This window comes from Dendropsophus ebraccatus, chromosome 4 (assembly GCF_027789765.1).
Source record: "Dendropsophus ebraccatus isolate aDenEbr1 chromosome 4, aDenEbr1.pat, whole genome shotgun sequence".
Lineage (NCBI taxonomy): Eukaryota > Metazoa > Chordata > Amphibia > Anura > Hylidae > Dendropsophus > Dendropsophus ebraccatus.
The window spans coordinates 8094172-8112675 of NC_091457.1; the positions used below are offsets into that span (position 1 = coordinate 8094172).

Here is an 18504-nt window from a genome sequence, read left to right on the forward strand (position 1 = left end):
TGGGGGTCTTTATAGAGGGGATATAGCAGTGTGTGTGGAGGGCAGGGAGTCTCTATAGAGAGGATATAGCAGTGTGTGTGTGTGGAGGGCTGGGGGTCTTTATAGAGGGGATATAGCAGTGTGTGTGGAGGGCAGGGAGTCTCTATAGAGAGGATATAGCAGTGTGTGTGGAGGGCAGGGGGTCTCTATATAGGGGATATGGCAGTGTATGTGGAGGGCAGGGGGTCTCTATATAGGGGATATGGCAGTGTGTGTGGAGGGCAGGGAGTCTCTATAGAGGGGATATAGCAGTGTGTGTGGAGGGCAGGGGGTCTTTATAGAGGGGATATGGCAGTGTATGTGGAGGGCAGGGGGTCTCTATATATAGGGGATATAGCAGTATGTGTGGAGGGCAGGGGGTCTCTATATAGAGGGGATATAGCAGTGTATGTGGAGGGCAGGGGGTCTCTATATAGGGGATATAGGAGTGTGTGTGTGTGTGTGTGTGGAGGGCAGGGGGTCTCTATATATAGGGGATATAGCAGTATGTGTGGAGGGCAGGGGGTCTCTATATAGGGGATATAGCAGTGTATGTGTGGAGGGCAGGGGGTCTCTATATAGAGGGGATATAGCAGTGTATGTGGAGGGCAGGGGGTCTCTATATAGGGGATATAGGAGTGTGTGTGTGTGTGTGTGTGTGTGGAGGGCAGGGGGTCTCTATATATAGGGGATATAGCAGTATGTGTGGAGGGCAGGGGGTCTCTATATAGGGGATATAGCAGTGTATGTGGAGGGCAGGGGGTCTCTATATATAGGGGATATAGCAGTATGTGGGGAGGGCAGGGGGTCTCTATATAGGGGATATGGCAGTGTGTGGAGGGCAGGGGGTCTCTATATATAGGGGATATAGCAGTATGTGTGGAGGGCAGGGGGTCTCTATATAGGGGATATAGCAGTGTATGTGGAGGGCAGGGGGTCTCTATATAGGGGATATAGCAGTGTATGTGGAGGGCAGGGGGTCTCTATATATAGGGGATATAGCAGTATGTGTGGAGGGCAGGGGGTCTCTATATAGAGGGGATATAGCAGTATGTGTGTGGAGGGCAGGGGGTCTCTATATATAGGGGATATAGGAGTGTGTGTGTGTGTGGAGGGCAGGGGGTCTCTATATAGAGGGGATATAGCAGTATGTGTGTGGAGGGCAGGGGGTCTCTATATATAGGGGATATAGGAGTGTGTGTGTGTGTGTGGAAGGCAGGGGGTCTCTATATAGAGGGGATATAGCAGTATGTGTGTGGAGGGCAGGGGGTCTCTATATATAGGGGATATAGCAGTATGTGTGTGGAGGGCTGGGGGTCTCTATATATAGGGGATATAGCAGTATGTGTGCGGAGGGCAGGGGGTCTCTATATAGGGGATATAGGAGTGTGTGTGTGTGTGGAGGGCAGGGGGTCTCTATAGAGGGGACATAGCAGTGTATGTGTGTGGAGGGCTGGGGGTCTCTATAGAGGGGATATAACAGTGTGTGTGTGTGTGTGTGTGGAGGGCAGGGGGTCTTTATAGAGGGGATATAGCAGTGTGTGTGTGTGGAGGGCTGGGGGTCTTTATAGAGAGGGGATATGGCAGTGTGTGGAGGGCAGGGGGTCTCTATATAGGGGATATAGCAGTGTATGTGGAGGGCAGGGGGGTCTCTATATAGGGGATATAGCAGTGTATGTGGAGGGCAGGGGGTCTCTATAGAGGGGATATAGCAGTGTATGTGGAGGGCAGGGGGTCTCTATATAGGGGATATAGCAGTGTATGTGGAGGGCAGGGGGGTCTCTATAGAGGGGATATAGCAGTGTATGTGGAGGGCAGGGGGTCTCTATAGAGGGGACATAGCAGTATGTGTGGAGGGCAGGGGGTCTCTATATAGGGGATATGGCAGTGTGTGTGGAGGGCAGGGGGTCTCTATAGAGGGGATATAGGAGTGTATGTGGAGGGCAGGGGGTCTCTATAGAGGGGATATAGCAGTGTATGTGGAGGGCAGGGGGTCTCTATAGAGGGGATATAGCAGTGTATGTGGAGGGCAGGGGGTCTCTATATAGAGGGGATATAGCAGTGTATGTGGAGGGCAGGGGGTCTCTATATAGGGGATATAGCAGTGTATGTGGAGGGCAGGGGGGGTCTCTCTGTGTAGCGGGGGTCCACATAGTTGTCAGAGCAGTCTCTGTATAGAGCGGTGTGCTGAGGGGTGGGGATGATCTCCGGAGTCAGTGCAGAGGGTGGAGAGATGGATGTTTCACCTCTGAGTGCTCCACTTTCCCTGGGAGAGGATGTAGCAGAGCTGGTGCGGTCAGCGTGAGGTGGAGAGGATGTAGCAGAGCTGGTGGAGAGGAGGCGCACTACGCTGCACACACAGGTAACCCCCTCCCCACCTTTCCTCTCTATAGATGGGGTGCCTCACCTCTTATAGTGCGGACATTAACCCCTCACAGGCTGGACTGTGCAGTGACACAGCGTGTCCTCCTATATACTATAATATATACTACTGTAGAGGGTATATATATATATATATATATATATATATATATATATATATATATATATATTACAGTTCAGTGATTCTGCAGAGGCTTGTATAAGAATCTAATATCCTGCTGAATGTATATCCCACCTGTGCCGTATACATGACTCCAGGTCCTGAGCCGCGCCATAGGAGAGAGACAGGGGGTTAAACCTGTAGCCGCCAGCTCTTTACTTTTGTTATTATGTTGCAATTTTCAGAAAAAAATATTTCAATTGTTTGGAGGAATACTGAATATTAGAGGGATCAGATAGGGGGCGCTATGGGGGCCTGCAGAGTCTCACTTATCTATAGGGACAGTGAAAAACCACCCCGAGCAACCAGTCTGTTCACCAAGGATGTTGTCCCCTGTACACATGGAGGCGGCCATGATACCAGTGATGTCATACACATTATAGTCTGTGACACACAGCAGTGATCTCAGGATCTACAGGATGTAACTCAGGATCAGTAATGTATGTACACAGTGACCCCACCAGCAGAATAGTGAGTGCAGCTCTGCAGTATAATACAGGATGTAACTCAGGATCAGTAAGGTAATGTATGTACACAGTGACCCCACCAGAATAGTGAGTGCAGCTCTGGGGTATAATACAGGATGTAACTCAGGATCAGTAATGTAATGTATGTACATAGTGACCCCACCAGCAGAATAGTGAGTGCAGCTCTGCAGTATTATACAGGATGTAACTCAGGATCAGTAATGTATGTACACAGTGACCCCACCAGCAGAATAGTGAGTGCAGCTCTGGGGTATAATACAGGATGGAACTCAGGATCAGTAATGTATGTACACAGTGACCCCACCAGCAGAATAGTGAGTGCAGCTCTGGGGTATAATACAGGATGGAATACAGGATGGAACTCAGGATCAGTAATGTATGTACACAGTGACCTCACCAGCAGAATAGTGAGTGCAGCTCTGCAGTATAATACAGGATGTAACTCAGGATCAGTAATGTAATGTATGTACACAGTGACCCCACCAGCAGAATAGCGAGTGCAGCTCTGGAGTATAATACAGCAGGTAATGCATGTCTTGCTTATGAGCCCCTCTATAAGTTCTCCCAGTGCTGGCGGCAGGAATTAGCAGTAGACAGGCTGCCGGCTGCACAGTAGCTGCCGGTGACAGTATGTAATACCAGCTGAATAAGAAGGATATAAGCGGCTGCTACTTTCATACACAATGGTAAATTTGCAGCAGCTGTGGATACACAGACACCCCCCTCCCCTGAATCCATGAATGTAATGGTAGTGATTGTACATGAGCCTGGTCTGGCGGCACATAACCCGACCCCTCTGATCTCCGAAGCAGTGTGAGGACTGATGGAGGACATTACTTCCACAGTCCATATATCATCTCTCTTACACATAAGCCTCCTCTCTCCTGGATTTCATGTCTGCTTCCTGTGGTCGGCGTTCACTTTTTATGACTTTGTGCAAAAAGTTATAAAATCCTCAGAGGATGAAGCTAAATAAAAGCAGAAACACAGATCAGATCTGGTCCCCGGCCAAGGAGGCTCAGGCGACATTAAGCAGCTCATACAGGAGAGGTTTACTATGGAATCCTCAATGTGGAATCAATGGCTTCTGCCGGGGCTTTCATCCCTCGCCGTCCTCTTCCCCCTGCTCCTGCTGATGCCTCCTGGGAAACCCCTTACATGTAGGGTGTGAGTGCTGGTAATCTGCCATCCTATAATCCGGCACCTGTGATCGGAGCAGGTCCTATGTGATGGCTCACAGGTCCCATTCATTCCGAATCAGTGTGACTATATTGGGATAAGTATTCTGAGTGTTTCCCCCATTGGTAATGAATCTACCCAGTTTAACATAGAGAATATTGAAGTAACGTTTTCACATACGTTGTGGTTCTCCATCTTGGATTCTGTACTTTGTGTAGGATATTTAGTTGGATCTTAGACTTTGTTGTGTCTTCTTGTGTGTGTATTCTACCCTACTTTTTGGCTTTCTGTGCTCTTGTGTATTCTGTCCTTTTGTGTATTTAGTCCTTTGTGTCTACTCTGTACTTTTGTGCATTCTGTACTTTGTCTGTGATTCTGTACTTTTATTCACACTCTAATCCTGTGCATTCTGTACTCCTTTCTTGGATCCTGTGCTGTTGTGCACTCACTACTCTGCTTTGAAAAGTGCACAAAAGTACAGAAAACCAGGCCAAGCACAGAACACACAAGAGTAGTGAGTGCACAAGAGCACAGGATCCAGGACAGGAGTACAGAACGCACAAAAGTACAGGAGACAAGGCACTCTTGTGCATTCTATGCTTTGACTTGTTTTCTGTACTTTTGCACACTCTATGCTATTGTGCACTCTGTACTTCTGTCCTGGATCCTGTGCTGCTGTGCACTCTCTGCTCTTGTGCTCTCTGTACCCCTGTCCTGGATCCTGTGCTGCTGTGCACTCTCTGCTCTTGTGCTCTCTGTACCCCTGTCCTGGATCCTGTGCTGCTGTGCACTCTCTGTCGTTGATCATGTGCTTCTTGTGCTGTTCATGGATTCTGTATTTCTCCTGGATCCTGTGCTGTTCATGGATTCTGTATTTCTCCTGGATCCTGTGCTGTTCATGGATTCTGTATTTCTCCTGGATCCTGTGCTGTTCATGGATTCTGTATTTCTCCTGGATCCTGTGCTGTTCATGGATTCTGTATTTCTCCTGGATCCTGTGCTGTTCATGGATTATGTATTTCTCATGCACTTTCCTACAGGCAGAGGAGGAGAAGTCCATGACAAGTAAAACAGATGTGGCGGTATTCTTAGCGCTGTATCTGTTATGGCGATACGGCTTCTCATAGTAAAAGATTTACACTTCGGTGCAGTATATAGTCACTTCTATCACCATTCCCGCCTTCATTTCCTGGCCTGAGTAAGGTATAGAGAGTATGATGGCAGCCGGGAGCGGAGGGGACGTCTGGTAATGTGCATATAGTCTGTGTGTATACTGGGGGCTTGCTGAGAGCTGTAGTCCCTCTCTAGTCCCCAGCTCATAACCAAATACAACAGTGAATAGTTTTCCTTATGCAGGAGAATCCCTGGGAACCGTCACATACGTTGCGCTCCTCCTATACGATTACACATTGACCACTGGAGGGGCTGGCGGCCCTTTAATCCTGCTGCGGTGGGTAGTCGTGTTTACACAGATCTGATGAATTATCTGCAGCCTGGAACGGATTACATTTGTTCGCACTCCACATACGATCCTCTGGGAACGTTCCCCGCACGGGGTGAGTGCTCCTGTATCAACAAACCCAATGCTCTTGCCTTCCTATTCCCTCTGCCCCCAACATCAGGGAGGGGGCGGCAAATGGGGGCATCAAAGATTGCAGACCGGGCGTCCATGCTTATAGTGTCAGAAGAAGGGGAAGGCATCGTGCACCTCTGGGATCTATAGTTTCCCAGCAGTCACTTAGTTTCAGGACGTGGCAACTCTCCAGCTGTGGCAAAACTACAACTCCCATCATGCCCGGACAGCCAAAGCAAAAGCTTGTAGTTTTGTAAGAGCTGGAGGGCCATAAGTCTGACACTGTAGAAGGATCCACATGTGGGTATGTTCCCACTACAGAATATACGCCGCACAGCAGACTCCAATCCGCCATCCGATATGTCACTTCTCTGGGCGGACAGCGGAATGAGCTTTAGAATATAAAAAACTTGCTCTTTTACTCCAGTCTGTTTCTATTTTCTGACTGCAATTTTTTTTATTTTAAGTTTTGTACATTGTTATGGGGGCGGCCATATTGCTTTAGCTTTTCTTAACAGCTTTTAGTGACATGCTTTACAGCAAGACTCATAGACACATACTCTGTGCCCTTGAGATGAATGGGAGACATTACTGAGCGCGCTCTGTGACCTGTGAGAAGGTTGCACAGGGAGCTGCTATTGTCTCCTCTATCTACTGGTGTCACATGACGCTGCAATGCTGTACAGATCACTTTACAGCAGCCTCCTCTTATCACCACGGACACAACAGGAAGTCTCAGCTTAGTATTAGCCCCAGTGGTGAGAATGAGAACTGCAAGATATTAGGATTATTTTATAATATAGCTAGAAACATGGAGAATTAGCAAAAATGTCACCAAAAATTCTTAAAAAATCTGTTTAACATAAGAACAATATTTAAGCTGTAAGTAATTTCTGATTACACATTCCCTTTAAGAATATAATATGAAGGTTGTGCGTCCTATAGTGGGGGTTGTGCTTAAAGGGGTTATCCAGGCTTAGAAAAACATGACTGCTTTCTTCCAGAGACTGCACCTCTCCTGTCCTCAGTTTGGGTGTGGGTTCCATTGAAGTGAATGGGGCTAAATTGCAATAGCACACACAAAATGAGAATAGTGGTGGTGCTGTTTTTCAAGAAAGTAGCCAATTTTATTTTATTATTTTTTTTACCTTGTATTATCCATTTAACACATTTATGGCACATACTATGATGGTCTGGTGTGGGTGGTTATGTGGCGGTAACCTCTCTGTGTGACTTATCTTGCAGAGTCAGTCGAGGGCACGGTGACAGGGATGAACGAGAATGTCCTCTCCTCAAGTAGTACCACCTCAGCCATACCCCAGCCCAACTCTACCAACAAACCCTGGAGGAGCAAGTCCCTTAGTGCTAAGCACACCACAACGTCTTCCATACTATCCGTTAAGCAGACAGTGCCGGATAGTCCGAAACAACCTCAAGAACCTCTGAAGCCTTCCCCTAACAACCAGAAATCCATGCTGGAAAAGCTGAAGTTGTTCAATAGTAAAGGAGGCTCCAAAGTGCCCGGCACATCGCTGGAGGAGTCTCGGGACACCAGCTGCGAACGTCTCGACCAACTTCCCGGCTTTGACGAAGGGGAAGAGATGGAAAACAGCGTGAAGAATGCCAATAGCATCAGCCCGTCTTCTAATAGTCCTAAGATAGCTCTGAAGGGCATCGCCCAAAGGACCCTGGGCCGGGCACTGACCAACAAGAAGAGCTCTCCAAAGGGCAGCGAGAAGGACAAGCAGAAGGAGAAGAACAAGGACCTGGCCAAAAGGGCGTCTGTCAGTGACAAGCCTGAGCCCAAGGAGGAGTCCAAGGAGGAGCCGCTCCACGCTTCCACCGACATGCCAAAAAAGTCCTCCAAGATCGCCAGCTTCATCCCCAAAGGTGGCAAGAAGGAGGTGTCTGCCCCTGCCCACAGCGGAATACCAAAACCAGGAATGAAAACCACCCCAGGAAAATCCTCAAGTGCCCCAGGGTCTGCCAAGGAGGGGGAGCGGAGCCGCAGCGCAAAGACTGGCTCAGGGCTGTCTCTTCACAAGACCCAGCTCGACAACAGAAACTCCAGCTCCACCTCAAGCTTGGCCTCCTCTGAAGGGAAGGGGGCATCTACGACGGGCAGTGCCCAGCCAGCCAATGGGACTAGCACTGTTACACAGACTACAGGAAGTAACACAGTCAGCGTTCAGCTACCTCATCCTCAGCAGCAGTATAATCACCCAAACACCGCCACCGTGGCCCCCTTCATGTACAGGTACAACTGGGTGTAGGGGGGAAATGGGTTACATCTATGTCAGGGAGTGAGTTCTACTGGTGTTCTGCACAGTCCTCTCTATCCCCTTCCTGCACTCATCTCTATGGTCATAGAGAGAACTGTGTAGTCATATAGTTACAGATGCACAGTCCTCTATATCCCCTCCCTGCACTCATCTCTATGATCATAGAAAGAACTGTGTAGTCATATAGTTACAGCTGCACAGTGCTCTATATGCCCTCCCTGCACTCATTTGTATGATCATAGAAAGAACTGTGTGGTTATACAGTTACAGCTGCACAGTCCTCTCTATCCCCTCCCTGCACTCATTTCTATGATCATAGAAAGAACTGTGTGGTCATACAGTTGCAGCTGCACAGTCCTCTCTATCCCCTCCCTGCACTCATTTCTATGATCATAGAAAGAACTGTGCGGTCATACAGTTGCAGCTGCACAGTCCTCTCTATCCCCTCCCTGCACTCATTTCTATGATCATAGAAAGAACTGTGTGGTCATACAGTTACAGCTGCACAGTCCTCTCTATCCCCTCCCTGCACTCATTTCTATGATCATAGAAAGAACTGTGTGGTCATACAGTTACAGCTGCACAGTCCTTTCCATCCCCTCCCTGCACTCATGTCTATGATCATAGAAAGAACTGTGTGGTCATACAGTTACAGCCGCACAGTCCTCTCTATCCCCTCCCTGCACTCTTCTCTGGGATCACAGAGATGAGTGCAGGGAAGGGATAGAGAGATCTGTGTAGCTGTGTAATGATAGAAATCAGCCATGGTTTGTAAATCCCTGACACACTCTACTCTCTGTCAATAAAGGACATTCCTCCCCTGGAATAACCTGCTGGGCTATTGGGGAAGGGGGCTGATGTATAAAGGTGTAATGATTTCCTAGACAGCCTGTTTATTGGGAGACAGACTGTGTACCCTTCTCCCCTCTGAGAAATCTGCACAATCTGTGTAAATAACCTGAATCAGCCAGCAGTAGTGACAGTAGCAGAGCCCAGTGTCAGCTGTGCGCTTCTCTAGCTGGAGTATGGCTCCATCTAGTGGCAGGTCACTGGTAGCACTGTGTAACGCACAGAGAAGTAATACATTTGCAATTGCAATTTAGTGGTAGCTTTCCAATAGGTTGGTATTTCCCAACTTGTTGCTCTACAGTTGCTGCAAAACTACAACTCCCAGCATGCCCTGACATCCTTTGGCATGCTGGGAAGTGTAGTTTTGCAATAGCTGGGAGGCCACAGGTTGGGTAACACTGACTTAGGGCCCTATTATCGTTCAGATTATCGTTAAATCGGTTGAATCTAAACGATAATCGTTCGTTTGAATAGCAGTTAACGACTAACGACCGAACGAGAAATCGTTGATCGTTTAATAAGACCTGGACCTATTTTTATTGTTGCTCGTTCGCAAATCGTTCGCATTGAATAAGAAGTCGTTCGGTCTTTCGCAGTAGTGACAAACGCAATAAGACGACCGCAAGAGCGATCATAAGTAACGATTATCTTTCCATGTAAATGGACGAACAATTTCAGGTCTTTCGTAATAGCGGTCGTTTGGATCGTTTATCGTTAACGATTATGCGAACGATAATCGTCCGGTGGAATAGGGCCCTCATAGGGAAGCTACCTATATGAAGTACTAATTTGCATAACCATTTTCCCATGAAGCATTGCTGCCATAAAGAGCTGGAAATCCTTAATTGAGAACCAGTACCCCCAGAGCTATAATGCACTAGGATAGAAATAGTCTCTTAAAGGGGTTGTTCACCAATTTTTTTTCCTTTCAAATCAACTGATGCCAGAAATTTGTAATTTATGTCTATTAAAAAAAAAAATCTCCTCCCAGTACTTATCAGCTGCTGTATGTCCTGCAGGAAGTGGTGTATTCTCTCCAGTCTGACACAGTGCTCTCTGCTGCCACCTCTGTCCATGTCAGGAGCTGTCCAGAGCAGCAGAGGTTTTCTATGGAGATTTGCTGCTGCTCTAGACAGTTCCTGACATGGACAGAGGTGGCAGCAGAGAGCACTGCATCAGACTGGAAAGAATACACCATTTCCTGCAGGACATACAGCAGCTGATAAGTACTGAAAGACTGGAGATTTTTTTATTAAAAGTAAAATACAAATCTGTATAACTTTCTGACACCAGTTGATTTTAAATAATAAGAAAACTTTTGGTGAACAACCCCTTTAAGTGATGGTAGTAAATGTAGTCCTTCTTATTGGTATTGATATAATCTCAGTATTTGGGGGCACATTTTAGCAGCAGTTGCTATACACATGATCAGCCACTATATATAGGGCTGAGCTCTGCAGCTTATTAGGGGAGACGTCTATCAGCCGCAGTGTTTCATTAAACCCCTGTTGTGCGCTGTGCGCCGGATTGTAGCGCGCGCTTGTAGCGTTGTCTTTGTATGAATATTTCATGGCAGCCGTTCGGCGGATGTAATGGTGTACAGATTATAGCGATGAATTATGGAGAGCCGCCGGGCCCGTCGCATATGGCTGATCCCGTCTTCTCTCTCTGCAGGTCTCAGACAGACAATGAAGGGAACGTCTCGGTGGAGAGCGGCACAGGAGGGATCCACATGGAGCCCGCACTCTATAATAAAACGGGAACGTCCTGCCTGGAGGATCTGTCCGGTAAGTGATAGCAGGACGTTGCCCTGTCTGTGCCCGTGTGCCAGGAATGTATCACGTGCTGTCATTGTAGCCTGTGTGTATGTATACGCTCCATATACTGACCACAACTGCCATGTCAGACCCATTCTAGTCTATGGGACGATACACATCACCCTTGTTCCACAGTCCGTGCATTGGCAGTCAGGGCCATATAAGTGCAAGTCCTATTATTTAGTAATCTGGGCTCCAGACGAGTGTACATAGAGGTTAGGTCTTACTGACATATCCATGGTCTGTGGTTACAGCGACACTCCATGGGCCGTCCATGCCCTAAGGATCAGAACCAATACACCTGTGGGATGGAGGCCTATTTAGATAGATAGATAAATAGGAGATAGATAGATAGGAGATAGATAGGAGATAGATGATAGATAGATAGGAGATAGATAGATAGATAGATAGATAGATAGATAGATAGATAGGAGATAGATAGATAGATAGATAGATAGATAGGAGATAGATAGATAGATAGATAGATAGATAGATAGATAGATAGATAGGAGATAGATAGATAGATAGATAGATAGATAGATAGGAGATAGATAGATAGGGAGATAGGAGATAGATAGATAGATAGGAGATAGATAGATAGATAGATAGATAGATAGATAGGAGATAGGAGATAGATAGATAGATAGATAGATAGATAGGAGATAGATAGGAGATAGATAGATAGATAGATGGTAGATAGATAGATAGATAGATAGGAGATAGGAGATAGATAGGAGATAGATAGATAGGAGATAGATAGATAGATAGATAGATAGATAGATAGATAGATAGATAGATAGGAGATAGATAGATAGGAGATAGATAGATAGGAGATAGATAGATAGATAGATAGATAGATAGATAGATAGGAGATAGATAGATAGGAGATAGATAGATAGATAGATAGATAGATAGATAGATAGGAGATAGATAGATAGATAGATAGATAGATAGATACCATAGGAGCTGGTCTCACACTTCATCCTTTTACAGAATCTTCTGATTTTCCTCTTCCAGGTGAGGATCCAGAGACCCGGAGACTGAGGACGGTGAAGAACATTGCAGATCTCCGTCAGAACTTGGAGGAAACCATGTCCAGCCTCAGGGGAACCCAGATCAGCCACAGGTGGGGGCAGGGTAGATCACTAACAATAATCCATCACATGGAAAAGATTTATACTCCATGACCAACCGAGTGATTGTGAACACTTAAAGGGCTTGTCAAATCCTATAAAAATGAGGCTTAATTGTGGATGTTCTGTTTTTTTTCTCTCTGCCGGTGGATAGAAACGTTTTTGTTTCTCATCAGTTCTCACCCTGTTTTGCTGGTTTGCTACGATGCATCAGGGCACATAAAATGTATCCGTCTGAAGTTCAGGTTCATTACCTCTTATCGGATTGTCATTGCCGGATACAAATGTAGCAGACCCTCAGCTGTGAGCAGTAAGAGCTCTGTCCAGGTCTCTTTAATCATTGTACAAGCAGCAAATCTTCCAGATTGTGACATGATGATGTTTTCTAGATCTGCTTGCTGTCAGTGAATAGAAATGCTGATGGATCTCTCTAAATCTGAGGGTTTGTTACAATGTGTCCTGTATAGACAATGCTCAGAATACTGACGGATCTCTCTAGAGCTGAGGGTTTGTTACAATGTGTCCTGTGTAGACAATGCTCGGAATGCTGACGGATCTCTCTAGAGCTGAGGGTTTGTTACAATGTGTCCTGTGTAGACAATGCTCGGAATGCTTAGAGATCTCTCCAGAGCTGAGGGTTTGTTACAATGCATCATTGCAGATGTAGCTTATCGAGCATTGTCTACACTAGGTGGCCTGTATTGTAACAGACCCTCAGCTGTGTGAGGGAGACTGGTTTGGGAATGTCTCCAGCAGAGATCTTGATTCCTGGTATTAAATCTCTCTCTGTTTCTTCCCCATCCAGCACATTGGAAACCACATTTGACAGTAACATCACTACTGAGATCAGCGGCCGCAGCATCCTCAGCCTGGCCTCCCGGCCCACTCCTCTATCATGGCGGCTTGGCCAGTCCAGCCCGCGTCTGCAGGCGGGAGACGCCCCATCTCTGGGTAATGGGTATCCTCCCCGAGCCAGCGCCAGCCGCTTCATCAACTGCGAGCCCGGCCGTTACGTGTACTCAGCACCTCTCAGGAGACAGCTGGCCACCAGAGGCAACATGGGGCACAGCGACGACAAAGGGGACGAGATGGATCTGGAGAACGTTAGCGTCGACGCCACCGGCTACATGAGCGATGGAGACGTCCTGAGCAAGAACATCCGAAGCGATGAGATCACCAGCGGGTAAGAGGCTCATCACTGATGGGAAAAAAATAACCATTACTTAAAGGGGTTAGCCAGAGTTAGGAAAAGCACACATACTTTCTTGCAAAAACAGCATCCCCCTGTCCTCAGGTTGTGTGTGGTATTACAATTTATCTCCATTCACTTCCTTGGACCTGAGCTGCAATACCACACCCAAACTGAGGACAGGAGAGGCGCTGTTTTTGGAAAAAAGTGGCCATTTTTTTAAGCCTGGATAACCCCTTTAAGTGTATGCATGTAAATGCACAGAAAAACTTGTGAAATGTGCGTCCTATTGTTTTGAGTGGGGACACGTAACATAGTGTACGTTTCTTATATTCATGGATAAGTGCACATAACAAGTCTGACAGGGATCAGGAGTATTGAGTGGGGCTGACCGTGTCCAAAGCCGTGACTAGATAACACGGGAAATTCTGTGGCTGCAGCAGATTATACAATCTCTGAGACATACGCCATGTGACACTCGCTTTAGGCTCGGGCTACATGGGGATTCTGTACACAGCACGGCTCCTAAAGGGGTTATTCAGGGTTAGGAAAAAAGCACGGCTACTTTCTTGCAAAAACAGCAGCACTCCTGTCCTGTGTGCGGTATTCCAACTCTGCTCCATTCACTTTAAAGGGGTGGTTCACCATAAAAAAAAAATCTTTCAAATGAACTGGTGCCAGAAAGTTATATGGATTTGCAATTTACTTCTATTAAAAGAATCTGCAGTCTTCCAGTACTTATCAGCTGCTGTGTGTCCTGCAGGACGCTGTGTAATCTCTCCAGTCTGGTGAGCAGGAGAGGTTTTCTATGGGGATTTGCTACTACTCTGGACAGTTCCTGACATGGACAGAGGTGGCAGCAGAGAGCACTGTGTCAGACCGGAGACAATACACCACTTACTGCAGGACATACAGCAGCTGATAAGTACTGGAATAGTGGAGATTTTTTTTTTTTTAATAAAAGTAAATTACAAATTTCTGGCACTTTCTGGTACCAAATTTGAAAGAAAGAAAAAATTGTGAATAACCCCTTTAATAAAACCTACACCCAAACTGAGGACAGGAGAGGTGATGCTTCTGGAAGGAAGTGACCATGTTTTTCTGACCCCTTTAAGGCTTAAAGTGTGTGTTGCAACTCGACTACATTCACTTATGTTACCTGCGATTCAGCGCAATCCCTGGAGGCAGATTGTATCCAGTGACTGGGCTGTAATTCAGTGTTATAGACACCAGGTGGCGCTAACTCCACAGGTCATCCTGCAGCTGCTGCGCTCATGGAGAGAGTTTTGCCTTGTACTGTCACTTATTAGCCTCCATGCTTGGTGGTTATAGTAGGCGCAGTCTTAGTCCTTTGCATGCTGTGTATGTGGCTGTACTCTGATTATATAGCGCTCCTTGGAGTTGGAGTCTTGCACGACAGCTGGACGTTGTGAATGACTGGCCTAGATTGCTCCCAAGGTTCCGTCCCATAGACATGTGATCCTTCTCTAATAAGTAATTGTCTCCCCTGCGGGGCGGCACATAATGGCTTCTCCATCAGGAAGGGATTGCAGGGATGAGGTCACACCGCTCTGTAATTGTCCTCACAATATAGCTCAAAAAAAGAGAGACTTCCGAGGTTTATCCCCCGTGACATCACATCCTGCTCTATTACCCCGGCCTGGGAACTCACTGCCCCACCAGGATGTCCTGGCTGTGATTGCCGAAAATCATTCACAGGTGGAGCAGAGCTGAGGAGGTCATCACTGGTTTATTACATTGTGCAGGAAGCTGCTACAGCTCTGCTACATAGGCCACTTACCTCCAGGCAAGGGTTATTATCTGCTACAGCTCTGCTACATAGGCCACTTACCTCCAGGCAAGGGTTATTATCTGCTACAGCTCTGCTACATAGGCCACTTACCTCCAGGCAAGGGTTATTATCTGCTACAGCTCTGCTACATAGGCCACTTACCTCCAGGCAAGGGTTATTATCTGCTACAGCTCTGCTACATAGGCCACTTACCTCCAGGCAAGGGTTATTATCTGCTACAGCTCTGCTACATAGGCCACTTACCTCCAGGCAAGGGTTATTATCTGCTACAGCTCTGCTACATAGGCCACTTACCTCCAGGCAAGGGTTATTATCTGCTACAGCTCTGCTACATAGGCCACTTACCTCCAGGCAAGGGTTATTATCTGCTACAGCTCTGCTACATAGGCCACTTACCTCCAGGCAAGGGTTATTATCTGCTACAGCTCTGCTACATAGGCCACTTACCTCCAGGCAAGGAGAAATCTAAGGAAGAGTCAGGCATTGAGAGTACCATCACCCATCATGTATCACACATACTGAGTATATTCCTCTTATATCATCATCCATCATGTATAACACATACTGAGTATACTCCTCTTATGATCCATCCTGTATCACACATACTGAGTATATACTTTTTTTTATATATAATCACCCATCATGTATCACACATACAGAGTATATACTCCTCTTATCTCATCACCCATCATGTATCATATATACTGAGTATACACCTCTTATATCTTCACCCATCATCTATCACACATACTGAGTATACACCTCTTATATTATCACCCATCATGTATCACACATACAGAGTATATACTCCTCTTATATCATCATCCATCATGTATCACACATACTGAGTATATTTCTCTTATATCATCATCCATCATGTATCACACATACAGATTATATACTCCTCTTATATCATCATCCATCATGTATCACACATACAGATTATATACTCCTCTTATATCATCATCCATCATGTATCACACATACTGAGTATATTTCTCTTATATCATCATCCGTCATGTATCACACATACAGATTATATACTCCTCTTATATCATCACCCATCATGTATCACACATACAGAGTATACACCTTATATCATCACCCATCATGTATCACACATACAGAGTATACACCTTATATCATCACCCATCATCTATCATACATACTGAGTATATATACTTCTCTTATATCATCACCCATCATCTATCACACATACTGAGTATATACATCGTATATCATCATCCATCATGTATCACACATACTGAGTATATTCCTCTTATATCATCATCCATCATGTATCACACATACTGAGTATATTCCTCTTATATCATCATCCATCATGTATCACACATACAGAGTATATACTCCTCTTATATCAGAGACCCCTGGTCCTTTGTTGCCGCTGGTATCTGCCTGGCAGTCCCCTGATGTGGTGGCAGGGTGCGGGTGCCGGGGCCACATCTGGCGCTGCCGTCACTCAGGATGTGTCCTTGTATCATGGCCCCCGGGGGCCGTGCTCGGTGAGATGAGAAGTTCCCAGCGTCCCCGGGGGCATCTGTCCTGTGATGTCGGGTCCATAGAGATGAGTGGAGCGTGCAGCTCCCTCCCTCCCTCTCCTCCCTGCTCCACGTCTGAGGCTGTAGACAGCCGGCTGCCTGTGTGAGCGGTGACTGTCACTGGCAGCTGCTCAGCACCGGGGCTCCTGCCAGGACTCAGGTAAGACCAGGGATCAAACTGGGGGGCAAAGGGGAAATGCGGGGGGTTCTTGTTCTAGGGGTGGAGAGGGATTAGAGTGTAAGCTTCTGCGCTCACATAGACTCCACACTCTAACCCTGAGGAGATGAGGCTGCAGGTTATACAGACATACAGCAGGATATACAGATGATTACTGGGGTCTTCTATAATATGAGACCCCCATACATTAGAAGAGCACATCACTCTACTATGGGCGGATTACATGGGGGGACACTGCTCTACTCTGGGGGGATTACATAGGGGGACATTGCTCTAGTCTGGGGGGATTACATGGGGGGGGGGCATTGCTCTACTCTGGGGGGATTACATAGGGGGACATTGCTCTTGTCTGGGGGGATTACATGGGGAGCATTGCTCTACTCTGGGGGGATTGCATTGGGGGCACTTTGCTCTTGATTTGGGGGATTTACATGGAGGATACACCACTCTAGTCTTGGAGGATTACACAGGGAGCACATTGCTCTGGTCTGGGGGGATTACATGGGGGGGCACATTACTCTAGTCTGGGGAGATTACATGGGGGGGCACATTACTCTAGACTGGGGGGATTACATGGGGGGGCACATTACTCTAGTCTGGGGAGATTACATGGGGGGGCACATTACTCTAGTCTGGGGGGATTACATGGGGGGCACATTACTCTAGACTGGGGGGATTACACCGGGAGCACATTGCTCTGGTCTGGGGGGATTACATGGGGGGGCACATTGCTCTAGTCTGGGGGGATTACATGGGGGACACTGCTCTACTCTGGGGGGATTACATAGGGGGACATTGCTCTAGTCTGGGGGGATTACATGGGGGGGCATTGCTCTACTCTGGGGGGATTACATAGGGGGACATTGCTCTTGTCTAGGGGATTACATGGGGAGCATTGCTCTACTCTGGGGGGATTACACAGGGAGCACATTGCTCTAGACTTGGGGGATTTACATGGAGGATACACCACTCTAGTCTTGGAGGATTACACGGGGGGCACATTGCTCTGGTCTAGGGGGATTACATGGGGGGCACATTACTCTAGTCTGGGGGGATTACATGGGGGGCACATTACTCTAGTCTGGGGGATTACATGGGGGGCACATTGCTCTAGTCTGGGGGGATTACATGGGAGCACATTACTCTAGTCTGGGGGGATTACATGGGGGGCAAATTACTCTAGTCTGGGGGGATTACATTGGGAGCACATTGCTCTAGTCTGGAGAGATTACATGGGGGGCACATTACTCTAGTCTGGGGGGATTACATGGGGGGCAAATTACTCTAGTCTGGGGGGATTACATGGGGGGCACATTGCTCTAGTCTGGGGGGATTACATGGGGGGCACATTGCTCTAGTCTGGGGGAATTACATGGGGGGCACATTGCTCTAGTCTGGGGGGATTACATGGGGGGCACATTACTCTACTCTGGGGGGATTACATGGGGGGCACATTGCTCTAGTCTGGGGGGATTACATGGGGGGCACATTACTCTACTCTGGGGGGATTACATGGGGGGCACATTGCTCTAGACATGGGGGATTTACATGGAGGATACACCACTCTAGTCTTGGAGGATTACACGGGGGGGGCACATTGCTCTGGTCTAGGGGGGATTACATGGAGGAAACCCCCCTCTAGTCTGGGGGGATTACACGGGGGGCACATCTAGTTTGGGGGGATTACATGGGGGATACCCCCTCTAGTCTGGGGGGATTACACGGGGGGCACATCTAGTTTGGGGGGAGGATACATTGTAAACAGATCTGTCTGCAGAACCGCTGGAAATTGCGGGCTCATTGCAGCAGTGGTAATCCTGGTATAATGGGGGTCCGCCGGGAGGCTAAACCTCCACCTATTATTCTGAGAGGGATGAGAGAGGG

General features: G+C 47.2%; 1 protein-coding gene across 10 annotated transcripts in view; it reads left to right on the top strand.

The window, feature by feature from the left end:
- Positions 1-18504, top strand: part of NAV2 (neuron navigator 2) — a 292991-nt gene that overhangs the window by 228517 nt on the left and 45970 nt on the right. For all 10 annotated transcript variants that reach the window (XM_069965097.1, XM_069965101.1, XM_069965100.1 and 7 more), the window contains 4 exons: positions 7046-8057; positions 10606-10718; positions 11766-11874; positions 12687-13064. In XM_069965097.1, the coding sequence (XP_069821198.1) occupies positions 7046-8057; positions 10606-10718; positions 11766-11874; positions 12687-13064 (1612 nt within the window). The remainder of the gene's footprint in view (positions 1-7045; positions 8058-10605; positions 10719-11765; positions 11875-12686; positions 13065-18504) is intronic.